Here is a 20,976-nt window from a genome sequence, read left to right on the forward strand (position 1 = left end):
AATTGTTTGCCTGTGAAACCCTGCAGGAGGAATGCTCTCAGCCTGGCATCCAGGACACAGATAGACTCTGCCACAGGAAGCTGGCACTAGAATAGTCACAATGACTGGAATTGCTTGATAATATTACCCTGAGGGACAATAAAGCTTATCTTATGTAATGATATGGGCCCCCTGTGGCTATTAAAAGACCTCTTCTAGGATGTTGAGGGCTCTTGTGGGGGTTGTTGGTCGACTAAAAGGTGACTCCTGATATTAATCCATTACGAACGTTGCTTATAAAACAGTATCACATTAACGAGGTTGTATTGACTGAAGAGACTCAGGTGAGCAGTTGTGTGTATTCATCTCAGCTGGTGTATCTGAGTTTGTGTCTGCTTCCTGCACCCTGGTATCTCCAGGGCAGATGCCTTGTGCTTCCCGTGTAACGGCATTGATGTGTCTAATCATGCCTTAGCATTGCTGCATCCTGTCCCAAGCCAGGGCAAGGAGAGGTGAGCTTATCACCGGGACACACCAGGGTTGGTTTTCTTCATCAAAAGGCAATGGACTAATGCTGGATCATTTGTGTTACCTGCTACTTCTGTCTTAAGTTTTCGCTTGTGTGCAATGTCCCTTTGAATTCACATTATCCTGAGATTCTGGGCTCTAATGTAATAGAGACAGAACTGGACGATAGTCAGGGTAGGAGAGGGGGGGGAGGCAGAGAAGATTGCTGGAAAGTATTCTCTTTGATAAGCCGGCCATGAAGCCTTTGATTAAATGTGGTCCCAGCAGGAGCCCACACTAGGTCCTCTGTGGCACGACCATGTCAAATCTACAGCTATCAACAGTCCCGGGTAATTACGGCCATCTAGTCATTAGCCCAGGACCCACCTGGAATTCCACATGGGGATGAGGCCAGCAGTGGTCGGGGTTTAGGTTGGGCCTTTAATCAAACACTTCCCTCCCCTTGACTGACAGAACACACCCCGCCCCGACTCACACAGAATCAGCCTTTGTTAGCGACATAGATTGTATTATTACTGCCCCAGTGTCTTTCAACTCATACTGGGGAGGAGCAGCAATTTTGTGTGTGTGTGTGTGTGTGTGTGTGATGGGAATAACACAGCGGGTTATGACAGCAGTCCAACAGGAACTGACTCACTATCCTGCTCGGTCACACTGATTAGTTCTGCTCTGTCTGCATCTAGTCTCTTTCTTGCTTTCAACCTCTATTTTTGTCTGTCTGAACAAAAAACAAGATTCCAGTGTTCATACTAATGCACCGTATATTTCATATGAACATCTGTTTAGATAAGGCGATATACACAATGTTATACAAGCAAGCTGGAGAGCAGAGAAGTGAAATCCGTCTGATGTTGCGGTTATGTGTGACTAAATGACCATCCAAGCCATCTTCTTTTTCTTTTTTTTTCTTCTTCTTCTCAGCAGCAGTTTATCGACTTACACACTGAAAACTAGAGTACACTCTATAATCATAATAATAGGAGTGCTCTTCTCTCTCTTCGTATCAGCTAATGTAGTGCAGTCTCATCAGATGAGAAATGAAACACTTGACAATTTAAATAAATCACTTTAAATTTTTTTTTTTTTTAAACATTTGCATTCAAAGTCCCATTGACGCGTCTGTCCATTTATTCATTTGTCATCTGTTCATCTCCCCTGTCTTCTCGTAGTCTCTGCCTGGACTTCTGTTTGGCCACACAGAGCCAAACTTGCGCTTAGATGTCCACTTTTCAAAGTGCACTTTTCAAGCTACTTCCCAAAGTCCAACCAAGTATTCGTTTTTTTTTGGTAGATAAAAGTGTATGTCCCCCCAAAAAATAAAGAACATTATGTGAGTATATGATGTTTTTGTAATAATACTGGATTACGTTTGAAGGCTCAGTTAATGTAACAATGTGTCTGTTATAGCATCATTAAAGCAGCAAACCATTTGTAACCCAGAACCACACGCTAGAGAAAAAAAAGGCTGGACTGAATCTTCCATATAATCCCAAATCCACCCGAACTCCTAAGTGTTCACTGGTTTCACCGTTCATCCTCTGATCCCACCAGTCCAGTCACAGGGCCAGTCACAAACGGGTTAATGGTTGTTAATTCATATTGATGGGTACTGAATTTTAGTGCTTTCACAGAGACAGGTAGAAAAGCCATGCAATGATGAACGGGGGCAGGGGAGGGCGGAGATGCTGAGCACTTTTGGACAAACTTTCCCAAAATGGCATGTTCCACAGATTGTCCCATAAAGGGGAAAGGGGGTGGGGTTGCAGGGGGTCTTGTCCTCAGGTCTGGTCCAACCATTCAGCTCGTTTGGGAGCTTTGCACGTGTGTATGTCCACAGCTTCCTCGCAGTCCTTACACTCCACGGCGCAGCACCATTTGAACTTGCACTCGCACTTGGTGATTTGCTTGACTCTTGTGGTGTCGTAGCCTCGCCCGCAGCACATGACCTCGCAGCCATCGGTGCCACGTGATGTCTTGTTGCAGACCCGCCCAGCCGTGCCCAGGGAACCTGCATAGAGCACAAAAGAGTTAGATAATTGAAGCTAAAAGTTGACTACAGCTAGTTTCTGGTCTTTACTTCTCTGCCAAGTCATCTACTGAAAAACATCAACAGGTTGGTTTTTCCAGAGAGATCTAAAGTCCTTGAATGATTACCTTATTAATCGATCAAATAAGTGTTATTCTCCAACTCCTTTGATAACTAATTAATAGAGAGGTTACGTGAGACCTCTTCCAGTCTTCTCCATGGATTTTGGAAAAAAATATGTGTGATAGTGATGTATGATGATGTCATATGTATCACAAATAATTTCTTGATCTTTTTTGAATTGTATCATGAATTACACATGATGTTCGTCAATTTAATTTTGCAAGTCAAGAAAGTCACACTATAAAGTGTAGGTTTGTCGTAGTATCATTAAGTTCATTTGGAGCATTTTTATAACAAAAACAACCCAATACAAAAACTATATATAGGACCATTTGAAAAAGTCTTAATATTGTATTTTATTGAGATTTAACTGCCGGTGATGGTGACTTTGCAGTCAGGATGAAAGATTTTCACAAAATATCCAATTCTGAATATGTTGACTGATGTTACAAAGGTAATATCATGGGAAATTAGAGGGAATACTAATTTTTACATAATTTTATATTCAAATTTGATTCATATTTTTTTAAATGATTGTATGATGCGTTGATGCTCTCTGCAGCACGACAGTTTTTTATTTGAAATTGATTTGACACTTTTTTTGACACCTTTTAACAGATATTGTGTTTCCTCTAGTTTTGGCTATATTGTGATGTTGATAACATTTTGATTAATTGTGCAACCCTACCTACCCTATTTGGCAGCCATGTTGCCAGTATTTTGTTGACATATCTGTAGTTCTTCTCACCAAGCGAGAGATATCGTAGCTGTCAGAAATTCCTGATATCTCACACTCAGAATTACTGTTTGGAGGCTGACCTGGATGTTTTTTCCTACTTATAATTATGGTTTGAAAGTTATGGATGAAATTAAGCCGCGACAGCCCTTGGCTTGCAAACATGATGGTTCTCAAAAGCAATTTAAAACATAAATAGAACATTATCCGATTTTTACCATCTCTGTCTTTGACAAAGAGTTAAGCCCAGTATATATATTCTGTAAACAAGTTTATGTGAAGGCTTGACCTTTTGTAATTTGCGTTATTATCTCCACCAGAAGGATCATGCCATCGGTCATGTGTGTGCGTGCGTCCGTGTGTGAGTGAGTGAGTGTGCACCTCTGTGTCTGTCTTTGGCTAATCTCGTATTTTGCTGCAGCAAACTGCATAATATTTTTAGAAGACGAGTTATGGCTGCATTCTCACTGACCTCTCGTGGTTGTGGTGACTCACACTCAAAACACCTTTTATTGCCTGTTTTATATTGCCATTGACTGCCTGCTGACTCCTCACTCACTAGTCTTGCCTGAGTCTGATTACTGGTAGCGGCCAGAGACACAGTGGGGGGAAACAATTTGCACCATTTTATTGTTTTGTACAGTGTGTTTGGCTAAGCGCTAACGGCTTACGGAACTTCAAGTATACGCACTGCCCTCCGCAACTTGGCAGACTACTTGGCGGGATTCATTTTTGTTTCTGGCAAGATTGTATGATCTGTCTTAAACAAAAACTGTGCACCGATGGCCTCTTCTTTTTTTTTAGTTTGAATAAAAGAGTGTTTTACGACGCCTTACAGGCCATTGTTGTCTAGATGGGTGCTGGCCAATCGTGACTTGTACTCAATCAATCAATCACACATTACAGCGGTGCTCATCGCAGACACACCTGGCAGAGATCTACGCCCTGCTGAGTGCGCCTCTCTAGTTACACACGTCACAGTTTCACAGTTTAACTCTGCATTTTGGTTCAGTGTTTCATCTGCGGTGGCATGCTACTCCCCATCGTTGAGTGTATCGTAATGTTTAGCACACTAGCTGTTGCCTAATGCCGTGGCATATTGTCTGTGTCTTATGTGAATGTCATCCCCACAGAGATTAGTGCTGGTGTTTCGTGTGAGAAGCTCCCTGTTTGAACTGCTACCTATCACAACAAGCTGCCCATAGAACAACAGACCCACACACACAACTATGCAGTGTTGATAGAGTGGCCTATAGTTACACTGCCTTTCCCAAGCCACTACTCCCTTTGAAGCCTGTGTGTGTGTGTGTGTGTGTGTGAGAGAGAGAGAGAGAGAGAGAGAGAGAGAGAGAGAGTGAGAGAGTGAGAGAGTGTGAGGGTTAAATGGACAGTGGAGCGTGACAGACAGACAGGCTCTCACACTCTGAGGCCCACTCTGCCCTCCAGCTACGATTAGTTCAGACAGACAGAAAGATGTGATTTTTTTTTTTAAATTAGCTGCTTGTGTCCCCAGGCTGTGGATTCCACTGGGAAGGTGAGAAAGAGGGGGAGGATGGACGAAGAGAGTGGCAAACAAAGAGAGCAAGGACGAGGAAGAACTGGACAGAGCTTCTGAGTGATGGAAGGGCTGATGGATGCAAATATTTGTAAAAGTTTGTCTAGCGGTGTTTCATCCATCATTTGGCCAATCGGAAACAGTCATAACTAATTGGGAACATTGTGCAGTGGTTGATCAACACTTCCTCTGACCGTGTGTGTGTGTGTGTGTGTGTGTGTTGACAGAGACTGATAGAGGTCAGGTGGTCACAGAATGACCATGTCCTCAGGGTACAAGGATATTAGCTTCCATCGACATCACACAGGGGTCCTGCTGTGTTACCTGACTACTATTACACACACACACACACACACACACACACACACACACACACACACACACACACACACACACACACACACTCTGACATTCACACACAAACACACTAGTCATGCATGAACATACACACAACATACACTTAACACCACCTAAAACATAACACAGTCGAGGCAATCCATCAACACCCATGAGAAACTGCCTTTCCGCGTCTTTCCGTCTAGTCCACCTTCGTCTCTCCCAGCGCCGCCTCACCTGCTGTTTTGTCTTGTAGGCAGTAATCCGGAGAGTTCTCAAAGTAGACCAGGTCGTTCTTGGTGGCCTTCCTGAAGGCTTTGTTAGCTACAGCGAAGCCCGTCCCATCCTGGTTCATCGTCACCTCGATGGCCCCGTTGTATTTCCTCCTCAGGTAGTCGCCGGTCTTCCGGAAGTCGGACATCGCCATCCAACATGTCCGCAGCGCGCACGAGCCGCTCACCCCGTGACATTTACACTCCAGCTTCATGAACCGCTTCACTGCCTAAATGCATAGAGAGAAGTGGGGATTGTGTGTTTGTTGTTTCAACCATCATGACATTTGGTTTTGAAAATGGAATGATAAGGCAGGTTCTTAAAGGGTTGGTTTACCCTCAATTGAGAAAAAAGGTATTTCTCACTTGATCCATCCCCAGTGGTATCTAGTCTCATAGTAGGCCTGTTCGATTAATCGATTTTAAATCGTAATCGCGATTATGTAGGACGATGTTAAAAACGTGAAAATCGTAAAATCTATTTTTTAGTTAAGTTAAAGTTTTGTTCACTTTATTCATTCATTTTTGTTTAATGGACACACCATAAGATACATGTGAAAGTGAAGTTTTTCTCTTAATCCTAAAGGGATTGTTTTTTTGTTTTTGTTTACAAGAGGTCTACAAGAAGATAACATGGAGCAAAGCCAGATGGCAAAAGTTCATTAATTGTTCTTTATATTAATCCCTTGAGGGATTTTTTGTTTAATAAAACCAGATTGCACTCAAATGTTCAATAAAAAAGAGCATATTTGAAATATTTTTTTTGCCTTTTGTCATTTCACAAAATAATCGTAATCGTAATCGAAAATCGGATTTTGAGAGAAGAAAATCTCTCAAAAAATATTTTGGGGCAAAATTGAACAGCCCTATCTCATAGATATTTGAATCTAGCAATATTTCAAGATAGAGCATTTTTAAGTGCTCAAAGCATTGAAACTCTTCATCTAAGCTACTAATTGTGCCTATTTAAACAGTTGACAGTGAAGTCACTGGATAACCCAGAGATATGGAGACACGTTGACCCATCTAAGCATTAGGAGCAGTGGGGCTGCTGGGAATTCAAGTTCAAACTAATTTGAATGCAACCCACCAGCTTATCTAGCCCAGAATGCAAGGGTTTTTTGGTGCTATTTAAAGTTTTGTGCATGTTTTATGATTGTAGGGATAATACCGTGATTCATAATTATGTTATCCAGGATAAATTGATTTCATATCATCCCATGCCTTGCAGCCACTATAGTTTGTCTGCTCCACTTATGCTATTCCAGAGTTTTGATCACAGTGCAGGTGCAACCAGATAATGAGAACGTTGCCAGATACAGATTGGCGTAAATGGGATCCATCCGATTGATCAAATCTCTGGCAAATAAAAGAACGATCTGCTGAAATGGCACACTTACTGTTCTGCCACAGCGGTTGTTGTGTAGGTTCATCAGCGCCCGCGCATCTCGAACAGTCCTCTCTTTGGCATCTATGAAGGCTTTGGCAAACTTGATCCCATAGTTGATATTATCACTGCAGCCACCCCAGTCAAACTCTCCTCTATCGTCACTCGACCGTCCACGTTTGTGTGGATCGCAGTTACACGTCTTCAGCTCCCCCTGGCTGCAGGCGCGAGTGAGCGCGTACACCACTCCTGCTGAGGAGATGGCGTAGACGAATGCTGCTTCACGACTGCCTGAGAAAGAGAGCACAAAAGCGGAAAAAGAAACCGAGTTCAAACAGAGGTAAAAAGGTTGAAAATGACATTTCAACATCTATTGCTGAATAGAGAAATATTTGTATACCTAAAGACGTAAAACTGTGCAGCCCCCCGTGTTAACATGCATGTACTGATACACATAATGCCATGACCAGGCTTGGGTGTGGGCCATCAGGACATGAAGGTGCAGCTGACGGGGGCATATCAGGCCTGATGTAGAGTATGGGACAGCTCTGTTTAAATATTATCATGGAAATAATCCCAGCTGCGGGCTCTCCTCTGCTCACATAAATTGTTTAAATACAGACACAGTGATACCCCATTAATCAGCACCAGGGTGATGTCATGACAGCATTTTCTAGCTTTGCTGTGCTTTTCTGGTCTCTTTTGGTTCCTTAGAATATGACTCATCTATTGTGTGGCCAAAGACACATAGAGAATTAGATATAGTGTTTAGTCACAGTTGCTTTTTGCGGCGCCCGTGGGAGTGAATGCCTCAAAATACAACAGTCGGAGGCAGAAGATTTAGTCACAGCCTTATGTGGTTTTTTACTTGGTGTGTCTCCTCAAAGTTTTATGAACTCGAATGCTGCTCTAGATGGGAGATGACGCACCTGAAATTAGATTGTAAATCCTCTTTATGAATCAGCTCAGGAAGCAGAGAGCCCAACTATGTTGTTATCAACCAAACAGCCTCTGTGCTGCAGTGTTAGTAAAGGGCAAAGCCACTGTCACCTAAAACGCTGGACAATGGACAGTTGCCTTATTTTCTCCACCCGATCGGAGTTGACTGAGAGTTTTGTGAAGTACGGCGGTGTGTGTTGGTCAGCTGGACTTGTGAGGTAGTGCTAACATGAGCTTGTATTCTCTGGGTGATGAGGTACAAAGTATCTGCTAAATACTTCACGTCTCGTAAAGGTAATTATTGAACTATTACACCAAAAATGTGCGTAAATGTTTGCCTTTTTTTGAAGATAAGGTATTAAAATGTACTTGCTGTCAATCATCTGGGTGCTCTTGCACTTCAGTTAGATTTTTCAACTCAAATTCATTATAATAAATGTCTTGATATTTGTGAATTGATTTAGAATCATAGAAATTCATATGTGAATCAATTTTTGACTATATGACCCTGGTCAGTTAGTAGGTCATGGTGTCTGTGACTTCTTTCATCAGACGCATTAGTTTTGATATTGAAACAGCTATGAAGCCATGACGTTTGATTTGTATTTTCATGGCTGGTAACGATTTGTTCACCTCCTTGCCCTCCGTCTGTCATCTGGTTCCATCGCTATAAACATGACAAATAATCTCAAAACTGTTGGCTGAAATTCTATCAGATGTGCTGCTGATATTCATAGTTACCACAGCATGATTCCTGACGTTTGTGGTGACCATGCAACCTTTTCATCCTGTGCCACCAGTAAGTCATTTTTTAACAAAACAGCAGTGTTTAAATGTTGGACTCCACTTGAGCTGTCCATTAAAACCGTCCTCATCCATCAGCTGACTACACAGGGTGCATAACGCCTGATGTTTCACTTGCAACCATGACCCGAAGCATCTATGTATTGGTCGTTGAGCGTTGACCACAAACCAGCCCTGTGATTGAACGCATCCTAGCTTCAGTCCTCTGTAGACACTGATGGAGGATGTGTTGCTTTGAGGGCTGTGTAAACAGGAATTTAGACTTCGATGTTGTTTTATATCAGGGTGGCTCGCAGGTGCACGTTAACAAAACATTCCATAGTACATTTGTTTCTTATTTTTAGCCGTCTCTGTTTCTAACCGTGCTTACACACATAATTGAATTTGATCTCAAGAAGAGTGAAGCGATATTTCCTGAAATGGGAAATACTCAAGTATCAGCACTCCATCTTACTGATATATTACTCATTATAAATGACTAATGTTGGGGAACTTTTATACCCTTAAACAAAAGCTCAGTTCGCAAACCGATGAACATGAGTTTGTGTGATCCAACCTGCTTTCTCTCACTGGAATGTACCATTCCATCTCCGGGGTGAGGAGACGGGGGCAGTGGATGCTGTCGAGGGGGCGTTTGTGGGGGAGGATGGAGGAGGGCGTTACTGGTCATCATTCAAACCTGCGCTGTTTGTCTGACAGTGAGAATATCTCTAAATATTTACGTCTACATTACTGTTTATTCCTGTCCTCCACACGCAGCCTGTATCTCCATATCTGCTATTTTTTTCTCCTAGCATCGTCCACCCCCACACATGTTTAGGATGGCTGGAAGAGGGACAGTGAAATGTCGGATATTGCGGCTGTGGAGACGAGCAACTTATTTTATGCAACCTAAATCCAGATCAACTGCAATGAAGTGCTGTAACTGAAGCAAGTATTTCAGGAAAAAGCGTAACTCGCAACCCCAAAGATGAAGCATTAGTGAATGACTCTTTTTACTGGATGCATCACATGGCTCCTCATTCAGAATGCAGCTGATCGATAATGGCTTCTGCAGTATTATCACAAAACAGTGTGTGATTGACAAGTTATAGAACCGCCATCATTTAACATTCATGCAAAACAGCCAGCTGGCTGAAGATACGATCAGGTGTTATCAAGAGAGCCTGTCACTCTGTTACTCAGTAAATATTCACGATACAGACCGTGTGCAGTTCTAAAAGCTTTGGTACGGAGATTGTATACATGCACGAGCTACGGAGATAGTTGGATGTTGTAACATGCATGTGTGCATGTGTGTATAGGCATGAATCTGTTACAAAGCAGAGAGGTCTGGCAGGAGTGGAAAAACAAAATGACGACAAGCCCGCGTCTCGAAGCCCCGTGTGTTTATTGACGAGGCATGAGGCATTACAACAGTCCATTAGCGACTATAAACACGGAACGGCAGTATACGTGAGCATGAGAAGGGAAGATCGGAGGAAGAACAGAGCGAGGGGAGAAGGACGGCGAGGAGATGGGGGGGGGGCGGCAGAGTATCTCTACTCTTTGGCCCACAGTCAGTAATCAGATGGGAGAGATGTGCAGAGACACCCGTCGACTTACTCCGCAGCAGGACGCGTCCAAACACGGTGTGATCCCGGTCCAGCGTGCTGCAGTTCCAGCGGTGGTGTCGGAATTGGTGCTGGCACTCTCTGATCCACTCTTTGGTGCCCTCGCCGATGGCCTGCATGATGTCCGGGTGGCGTTGGCAGAGTTGCCGCTGCTTATTCACCAAGCCCGGGATGTTGTCGCAGATCACACGGGCCCCCAGCGCACCGATGTACCTGAAAATGCCAAAACACAAGAACTGAACCGACGGCAGACTTCATGGAGGAGCCTCGTATGATAGTGATCGATGGTATAGTGTTCACACGTGGTTACGTGCACTCTCAAAGGTGGTGAGCGGCATGAGAGAGAGAGAGCTGCGGTAGCAGTCCTCCGTGAGTCAGAGTTCACTACACTTAACAGTTTAAGGTTTGCAAGCGGGAGGGGAGTGGAAACCATTTACTCCGCTCTCCAAATAAATAAGCACTTAACCTCTCCCCACAAGACCCGCGTGTGTATGTGTGTTTTAAATGTTTCCCAATGGGATAGTTGGAATCATGTCGTCACAAATCAGCGCGCGGAGTCCGGGGCCTCCAATAACCCTGTCAAACTGAGACCCCCCCTCACTCACTTTACTCCGCTCTGTCTTCTGCCTGCTCGCCCTTGTGCTCGCCACGTTCACAGCTCTTCAGCGTGCCTTTTTCCAATCCGTCTCTCTGACCTAACATTATGCAGTAGACTCCTGCAGTATCCTATCAAGATAAACTGCTGCGTTGAGCTCAAATAGATACTCTGAAACTGATCGTGCGTGTCTGGGACCCCTTGTAGCTCGGTGGCTGCAGAGCTTTGGCGGGTCAGCGAGTGGAGGTCAGGGAGCGTGTAGTTGTGTGGTCGTGTTTTTTACGAGGCCGGGCGAGAGGATGGAGACTGGAGGCTCTCTGCTCCCCAGAGTGGGATTAGAGAGGAGGAATAAGAACAGAGTGCTCATCAAAGGAAAGAGCCAGAGCGGCCATTCACACTTGATTTTCTCTCTGAGAGTCGGGACGACTTGTGGATTTTATAGGATAGTAAATCATTATCCACAGGTCTAAAACAACATGCCGTAAAGCCCCATGAGTTTACTGGGAATCACAGAAGAAAGACGAGCGGGACACAAACAGGGGACGGGTTCGTTTGACTTAGGATGACTCAGCATCGGCCTCCTGTTGCCCAGTCATCTCAAGCCCTATGGATCACCCAAGAAATACAAAAAAAGGGCTAATAATCAGATCATTTTTCTAGCATTATCATTAAAAATCATTGCACTTTACTGTTGGGATGTTCTGCCAAGTTTTGCAGCAAATGAGCAAAATCACTTTTCTGTTATGTTAGAAAACTTGCAAAGATATGCACACGAATTGTTCCTGTTTAGATTATTACCTTTGACAAATACTTGGAAACTTTATATTCAAGAAATTGTAGTGCAATGGTATATAATGCATGCATTGTGATGTTTTTATAGGACATTATTTTTTTCCCACGTTTCTCAAATGATCATTTCAGCGATTCTTTGGGGTGATAAAGCCCCAGATCTGTCCGTGTCATCACTTAGCGTACACCCACAGAAATGTGATAAACAGTTAGACGCACTAAATTCCCCTCAAAGCCAATAATGCCCAGCCAAAAGCCTCTGCACACACTCTTCCCACTACTCCCCATAACTGCTTTTAATCTACACAAACTATTAGGCATTCCATCACCCCCATGCCCGCCCACACACAGACACTTCTCCTATAAACACACTCACACACATGGACATTTTCACGCATGTTATTGCGCAGGCAATGAGATATTTTTTTCACCCCTCACCTATGCTCTACATGGCTGGTTTTGGGGTATTTCAGCGAAGTGCTTTGTGTGTGTGGTACCTGGTGAATTAATGACCGCTCTGCCTTGTTGAACGCAGGCCCCAGCTGAGCTGAACACGCGCTCAGCCAACAGCGCCGACATAAATTACATTTATCGCTCTATTATTATTGCTCCGCGTGGCAGGCCAACAAACTGACACGGAGAGAGAGAATGCATTTTAGAAACAAAATCCTAAAGAGGCGCGCATATTTCACAAACTCATAATTTAGGTTATTTTCACTATTAAAAGTTCCTTACTCCTTTTTTTTTTTACGGAACAAATCATCTCGAATTAAATTAAGTGATGACAGAATAATACATTTAGAGTTTCTCTTTGCAGTCATTTCCCCATAAGAAATTACAAGGCATTCATATACATGCATTCATTCGTGACAAATAATAGCCTATAACGTTTTTTTTTTTAAATGTGCGTTTTGTTTTTAACCCCAATGCGTTTCGATGTCTTCCAGCAAAAAAATGCACAAATAAGAAAAACAATGTTAAGTTTAAAATGTTGCTTTAACATTGATGGGGAAAAAAGCCCCGTCGGCTATAAAGTGAGTGCGTGATAATAAATGAACAAATCCTCAAACCTCATAATGGCCTTGTCAGTCTGCTGTTGGGGGGGAAAAATTAATTGGAACGGAGTTCTGCATTGGAAAAAAAGGTTATTAAAATGGTCATCATAAGTTAAATTTGAATCCCTGAAATTCCTAACGAAATAATGAATTTGTCGGGATACGTCCCATTCCGTTTCAAATGATTAAGATCGATGATTGATAATCAATGTGCCGTTTCCTCCCCATTTACAGTTAAGACTCTCGCTTCACTTGATAATGATATTAATAATAATAATTGTAATACTCATTAAGATGACTTTTTCTTTGAAATAATTCGGCTCGCATAGATTCCGTTGGCAGGAGGCAGGTATAGGCCTGTAGGTGTGCGCTCCGCGGACGGTACTCACCACCACGAAGAATCCACCCGAGGCGTCACCAGCAGCAGCAGTAGCAGACACGCACAGTAAATCCTCGAGCTGGCACCGGGGTTTTGGCACGAAGAAAACCGGGGTGAGAGTTTGGCTCCCTGCGAACCACAGCTCCGAATCCGGCCAGCCTTGAGGCTCAGAATCCTGTTTAAACCCAGCATGACTCTACGCTGTTTTTAACCACCAAAAGTTCCCCCCAAGAATAAGGTTTCAGAGGGGAGGAGGCAGGGGGGGGACACGGTTTGATGTGAAGTAGGCCTAGCACCCGTTCAGTAGGTAGGCCTCATTATCCAGCGTGGGGCTCCATGTTACGAGCGCGGCCGTCAGGACTGAGAGGAGCGCGTTTTCGGTGCCATGTGCGCACCAGACTCTCCACTGGGAACTTGTGGCTGCCGACGGGAGGTTCACCCGACGAGGCGAGCAACAAGTGTCGGTGGTTTCACCTCTCCGCTCACTTCCCCAAGCACTTATCCTTGACGTTCGTTGGCTTCATTCACAGGCAGAAATAGGGATCCGGATCACAGCTGGAGGGTCGTGTCGGCGGCGTGGCTCCGTGCTGGGTCGGATGCTCGCACCAGACCTCTGCTTTATCAGCGCGCTGTGGACACAGAGCTGAGAGGCAGGGAGAGAGGGATGAGGGAGGGAGGGAGGGCTCGCTGCTGACGGGTTCTCTCGCCCATTGGGCAGATGCAGGGGTTACGGAGTTTGACTAGGAGATATTAATATTAGGGATGGAGGGGTGTGTGTGTGTGTGTGTGTGTGTGTGGGGGGGGGGGGGGGGGGGGGGGGGGGGATGCTGTTGTGTTGAAGCGAGGCGGTCCTTAAAATGAGGAGTACATCCTTAACCAAATTGTTATAATTAATGATGGCACCTCCATACAACTGGGTAATTAAATAATAATAATAATAATAATAATAATAATAAAAAAGTCGAGACCAAATAGAACTGAAAATGCAAGTGTTACAATAATGTAGATATGGTGTTCACACAGATATTATTTCATGTAACGTCTATTGTTAGTGTCAATCATTTGTAATATGAATTGGTCACACATTACCAGCACGTATATAGTTTCATAATAGTATGTTAACATCAACCTGCCCAGTGGTAAATAAGCCTTTTGGCATATATTCATTAAGTAAGTAAATCTTATTATGATGGTTGTTATTAACAGATGCTTATTTAAATAGTTGCTCTGCCTGCAGCCATGCACCGCCCAAAGCACAGCACAAATGAAAGTCAGAGAAAAAAGCAATGGGAAGAGAATGTGGGACTGAGAGAACGGAGCCAAATCGTCCAGTGGAACAGCACTATGGCTTAAATATGAACCACATGTGTAAGAGAGAGAGAGTGCTGAGACAGCGCTGGAATAAAGCACACACACACACACACACACACACTGGAGACCATCGTTACCTTTTTTTCCCATGCGTGTGTGCATCTTCAGTTGTCTTCATGCTTTGCAGTGGGCCGTCTTCCATCATCAAATCTCTGATGTTTCTCTTTGTCCTTGAATGACTCCTGACAACAAATTTGAAACATTTTAGTGTCCGAAAACATCTTTTACAAACTTTAAAAACAACCCAATTCACACCTTCGTAGTCGTGGACTTGAACTTCTCCGGGCAGTTTGTGACATTGGATTAAGAACACCACAGTTGATTCAGCTGACTCAGTAATGCTGACGAACAAGTAAACAAATCAGGAAATCCTGCTTGGAATTGAAACAAATGAGCTATAGCTGTTGCAAACTGTTATTTAATCAGACGCTTGAGAAAACAGCTCCAGTGTTTCTGCCAAAGCTGCCGTTAAAGCTAAGCTCCTTTTAGAGACATTTGTATTTCTGCTTAGAGCACGACAGGCACGCTGCTGTCAGATTGGGACACACACACACACACACACACACACACACACACACACACACACACACACACACACACACACACAGAGAGGCTTTTAAATGTTTTCAGGCACATTTACAGACACACCAGGTTTGCAGGAGACTGCGAGGTGAGGAAAAGAAACTCATCTCTGGTGAATATTTGTGCACTGCAGTTAAGCTCACAATTTTCTGCTAAATCAAAGGAATTAGGGAAGCACAAACATGGCTGAGTTATGCTCTCTCTCTCTCCCTCTCTCTCTCTCTCATGGGGCTGTAGCTGGAACAGACTCTCTCTATCTGTCTCTCTGTCTCTCTCCCAGCCTGTGAACTTGACCCCAGTTTTCTCCCCATAAACAATAACAGAGTCAAACGCCTTCTTGTCAGCTGGAGGAAAAGTTTGCCCTGATGTACGAGGTCCGATCTGGCATCCACCTCCTGGAGGAAAAGTACTGATGGGGTTTTATATTTAAACGTGTGCACTAGGGTTAAAGGTGAGACTTACAGAGGCAGTGATTTTGGACTAATCCAATTGATTTCTGTGTTGATACATTATAATCACTCAGGATTATTTCTGAAAGGGAGGTTGCAGGGAGAAGGGAGACTGGGCTGGAGGTGGAAGAGGTGGACCAACAGCCCAGTAATGTGTCCCCTGTGGGGATTATGCTGTGGGCTGTCACCAGTCAGGCAGTCCAGGGATGAGCTCAGCATGTATTCCCATCTCCTGGCAGGCTGGGGGGGGAAGACAGCCTGTTGTCAACCCTGAGTCCTCTTACACAGGGGCAAACTGTCCGAGGTAACATGAACAAGGGACAGGTGGAAGAAGGACAAAGTAAGGGAAAGGATGGGGGAGGGGCGCTGTAATCAAAATAATTAACAACTCATAATAATTACAAGGGCTCCAGCCTAAACAACAAAATACCCCATTTGGACGGTATTTCATGTTTCATCTCCACTATAAAAACACTACTTCCACTTTTGCTCCTCGGGGACAACTGTCATTATATGCATGGCCACAAGAGGTCACTTGTGAGGAAAACGTTAAAGCAGCTTGTTCTGAGTGTTTGAACGTAGGACGATTTTTTTCTGAAAAGGACATTTTCCATCCTAAATATTTAATTTGAATCCTCGCAGGATAACTTATTGTAGATTTGTGTGATACTTATATAATTTCCGTCTGTTATGTAGCTGTGAGAATAAAAGGACCAGGCTGTTTAGATAATAATCAGCTGAGAATCCAGTAGCATTATCTATAAAGCTATAATGAAAGGTCAGGCTACAACACGGCCCCTAAAAATACACCGTCCTCCAGAGACAGACGAGCCACAACGTGCGTGTGCGTGTGCACATGCATGCGTGCTAGCCAGAGAACCAGATCCGTGATAATTTATTGTCCTGTAAATTTAGATCTGCTGACAGAGATGAACTGCCTTGAACAAACAGAGAGGCACTTGAACTTCAGAAGCTTCTGAAGCATTTGGCTAGCTCTCAGAGAAGGTGTCAGGGCCTATTGTCAACCACTTCCCTCAGATGCAAAGGGTGCAACGAAAGGCATGCACATTGAAAGAAAGTTTGTGCTGGCACGGACGAAAAAGAAAAACAAATGCTCACATAGACACATCAATAACTGCAGTATGTACCTATCAAGGATGTACAAGGATAACCTCTGCTCACTTGTGACCCTTTCTTTCTTTATCCCAGGCTAGCCTCAGTGTCCAAAGATGTGATGGTGATAGGTCGCTGGGGGATGGTGTCATGCTGGACGAATTGGGAGCACACATGTATACAGACACACACACACACACACACACACACACACACACACACACACACACACACACACACACACACACACACACACACACACTGTGGAGCAGGTAATACAGATCACATCTGAGAGCGATATCCGGGGCTGCAAGCCCTCTTTGACACATATTGGAAAACAGGCACGTTCCCCTGGCAATAGCCTACAATAACCTACATAGACTGGTATAATGACACACAAACAGAAATAATCAAACGTCATTCACTTACATTTACAATTTACCTTTAAAGAGTTAAATGTTTTAAAATTGAAATGTACCTTTATGGATGGTGGTAAAGCACTGTCTCCTTTGCTCCCTCTTAGTGGAACTGAGTTTGTGCTGAGTGGTTTCCTGTTTTAGTAGGGAACTGTCTGTGTGACGTACGCCGCGGGTCATGGGCAGCTGGTCACATGGCAAGCTGAGGTCACATAGTGAACAGTGAATCAGTAAATTGAACTCAGAAAAAACAATGATCCCCCCCCCCCCTACTTTTTGGTCAATCATTGTTTTTAATTTATTTACACAGGAGTTGAAAGACAAGCATTAGAATGAGTCCAGGTATGATTCCTATATTGAACACTCCCCTTCTGGGTCAAACAGCGGATCCCCCCCAAAAAGCATTAAAACGTGGGTGAGGATCTTGTGTGTGCAGAATTGTATTTATTACTGTGGGCATATGCAAGTAAAAAAAAAAGAAAAAATCCATATTTTTGTCAGGGTGACTGATTATAATTATTACACATATTAAAAAAAATAAAAAGAAATGTTCACTCACAGCAAAATTGAAAATGAGATAGTTTAAATATTTTTCTCGCCCCAATCTTCCCATTAAAAATGGCAGAGCAAGGCGTAATTTGTGTATAGATACATCCTCGGATGCGCTGGGACACATCATGTTGTGTATGTATCTATACACAAATTACGCCTTGCTCTGCCATTTTTGCAGGGTCACCTGGACTGGTCACCAGACTATCACAGTGCTGACAGACTCACATTCACACCTATGGGATACAGTTATAATTATGTATTTATTTGTAACATTTTGTTTTAAGTTAGGAAAGTAAGTCAAGCCCGATGTCACCTAACATGCAAAAGAAGGGTACCAGTGACTTCCACACAGTGACACACACAGACATACAGATTAACACGGGTGTCATATTGGTCCTCAAAGCCCAGGTACTGGTTCAGGGCTGAATCCTTCATTTGAAGGTCCATGAAACCCACTAGTTCAGACTGTATTGTGGTGGTCCTATGAGGTGACCTGTGACAGAGGTGGCACCCGTCCTGTGGTTGAGGCTGTGGATCTTCTGTAGTCCTGTAGGGAAAGTTGTATGGGCTCTTTTAGGTAGAACTCTCTGCGGGCCATTATGACCCTTTGGCAAAGGCTTCGCAGTGAGAACGCTAAGTCGTAGGGGCGGTTCCTCCACGCCCTGAGTGATGAGAGCAGGGTTTAACCGGCTGCAGGTGCTCTAGAGACAGGCGGGTTGGGCCTTTGAAGTGGGAGCCAACTGGGACCCCGGCCCATCGCTGACCAGCAGCCAGCGCAGCCACATTCGCTTTCAATTAACACTCTCCCTTCTTTCTCCATCGCTGCTCCTTCGCTTTCTGCTCTCTCCTTCAATACTCATCTATCTATGTATACTTTCAGAAGAGAACTGTTTTAAAACTGTGGCGCAGTCGTTTAATAACATTACTGGTTAATAACTGTACCATCTTGTCTATTATATGTATCTCAGAGGCAGGTTCACTGTCCAGAGAACTCTGTGACCTCAGAGCTCTGACACCCTGATCGAGCGTCTCTGATGTATCTTTGTGTGATGACATCGGTGATCTCCTCACTCTCATGTTCTGTCATCCGAACAGGACACATCCTTTATTACTAGTCGAACCACCTTTATTACCTGAATGTAAAAATATTGCAAATGTAAGCTTGTTGGCTGCTTTTACACATATACATATACACAAGTATGTATGTAAGCATGCACACATCTCATTAAAGAGAGTGAAAAAGAGAAATAAAATGGCTGTTTCGATGGTAAGCTCCCTGGAGGCAGCTACATCTGGCTCCTGTTAGCCACAAGCGTATAAAAATCAAATGTGGTTTAGTCTCAGACACACACACACACACACACACACACACACTGGGAGGTAATACTCCAGCATGGTGGTCACCCCCACCAGTCCCAGTCTTTCCAGTACCAACCCGAGTGAACTCAGCAGACATCAAGAGGCTCAGACAGGGACTAGCACTCCTGGCACAAATAGTAACAACAATCATATACAGCCTCTATAGAAAAATGAAACCCTTAAAACCCTGTGGATACCTGTCTGCCGGGTCTCTGCTAATATGTCTGAGTGAGAGTGGGGGGTGTCAATAATAGAGTTATAAAACAAAAAAAGTTGTGCCAGTAGTAACCTACTGTATTCACTTAAACAGACAAATAACCACTGCAAAAATATCATGCAAATGTGACCATAAGCCTGTTGGTCATTCTTTAGAGGTGTCTTCCATTTTGCCCGCGGGACCTCCAGCCCATAATACTCAGCATAGATGTTCCTGTGCACTAGCCAGCCACTTGGTTATGGTGCTCCATGTATGCCGTACCTGCCTGCATCTTACACCCTGCTGTTACGTTCTGGACTTTCTCTGGAGCATCTTTGCACAGCCTGCACCTGAGGTCCTGTCTGGTGTGGTAGACCCCGACCTGCACCTGAGGTCCTGTCTGGTGTTGGAGACCCTGACCTGCACCTGAGGTCCTGTCTGGTGTTGGAGACCCTGACCTGCACCTGAGGTCCTGTCTGGTGTTGGAGACCCTGACCTGCACCTGAGGTCCTGTCTGGTGTGGTAGACCCTGACCTGCACCTGGGGACCTGTCTGGTGTGGTAGACCCCTACCTGCACCGAGGGACCTGGCTGGTGTGGTAGACCCAGACCTGCACCTGAGGTCCTGTCTGGTGTGGTAGACCCCTACCTGCACCTGGGGACCTGGCTGTTGTGGTAGACCCCTACCTGCACCGAGGGACCTGGCTGGTGTGGTAGACCCCGACCTGCACCGGGGGACCTGGCTGGTGTGGTAGACCCCTACCTGCACCTGAGGTCCTGTCTGGTGTGGTAGACCCCTACCTGCACCTGGGGACCTGGCTGTTGTGGTAGACCCCTACCTGCAACGAGGGACCTGGCTGGTGTGGTAGACCTCGACCTGCACCTGAGGTCCTGTCTGGTGTGGTAGACCCCTACCTGCACCTGGGGACCTGGCTGTTGTGGTAGACCCCTACCTGCACCGAGGGACCTGGCTGGTGTGGTAGACCTCGACCTTCCCCCCTCGGTCCTGTCTGGTGTGGTAGACCCCTACCTGCACCTGGGGTCCTCTCTGGTCTGGTAGACCCCAACGTTTATTGATCTCACACTCAGTATCCGTTCTTGTGCTGCTATGATTCGTGCCTCTGCTGTCCTTCAGACCTTCTGTCTCTCGTTGGTAAATGCTGTGCGAAGGATTGTCCTTCCATGATGGTTCCCGCTCTTCCTCCTCTCCCTCATCCTTGGACTTCTGGTGTCTGAGATCTTCACTTAGCAGGTCATCACTTGGGGCTATCTTCATGATGTTTCCTGGATCTTGGTTGTTTCTTCCTAGATGAAAGACGATTGTGGCTCTGACGCACAGTCCTCGGCCTCCCTCCTTCAACTTTGTGTACTATCTCAGTCGGGAGAGTTGGGGTGAAACCATCAAACCTCCATGCATGGCGAGGAGCTTTCTTGTCTTTACATTGGTGGCTTCTATCTCTTTATTTGGCCATATACAGTATATAGACATATACATTTTTTTTATATACACATTTTTTCTGTATTTTCCTGGTGTTCTGGTCACGTCTAAATGTCATTAAGGTCAAAGACAGCTCATCTCGTGTTTCTCCGAGCCCAGCAGGCATGTCAGAAAGACTCTGCCGCCCTGTGAGTCCGTCTCTGGCCTTCAATTTCCTGCCATGTTAAATCCTAGACAGAAAAGCTATCTTGATTTCAGCTTGGGTGGGATGCACAGCACTTCAATAACTTTTGTTGTATTAGTGTTAGCATGTAATTTCGGAGTAATATCACAAGTATGCAAACAAGCTCATGTCTTGCACATTTGAGCACCGGCATCATCTAGT

At 44.6% G+C, this 20,976-nt stretch overlaps 1 protein-coding gene across 1 annotated transcript; it reads right to left on the reverse strand.

The window, feature by feature from the left end:
• Positions 1–1,255: 1,255 nt before the first annotated feature.
• On the reverse strand, positions 1,256–14,655 carry LOC311016651 (protein Wnt-2b-A). Its single transcript, XM_084014498.1, has 6 exons — positions 14,565–14,655; positions 13,127–13,759; positions 10,291–10,511; positions 6,956–7,233; positions 5,521–5,785; positions 1,256–2,515 (listed from the first exon to the last, which is right to left on the reverse strand). Exons 2-6 carry the CDS (start codon positions 13,306–13,308, stop codon positions 2,286–2,288), a joined length of 1,176 nt encoding a protein of 391 aa, XP_083870624.1. The 5' UTR covers positions 13,309–13,759; positions 14,565–14,655; the 3' UTR covers positions 1,256–2,285.
• Between the last annotated feature and the right edge of the window lie 6,321 nt (positions 14,656–20,976).

This window comes from Eutrigla gurnardus, assembly GCF_963514095.1.
Source record: "Eutrigla gurnardus genome assembly, chromosome: 8".
Lineage (NCBI taxonomy): Eukaryota > Metazoa > Chordata > Actinopteri > Perciformes > Triglidae > Eutrigla > Eutrigla gurnardus.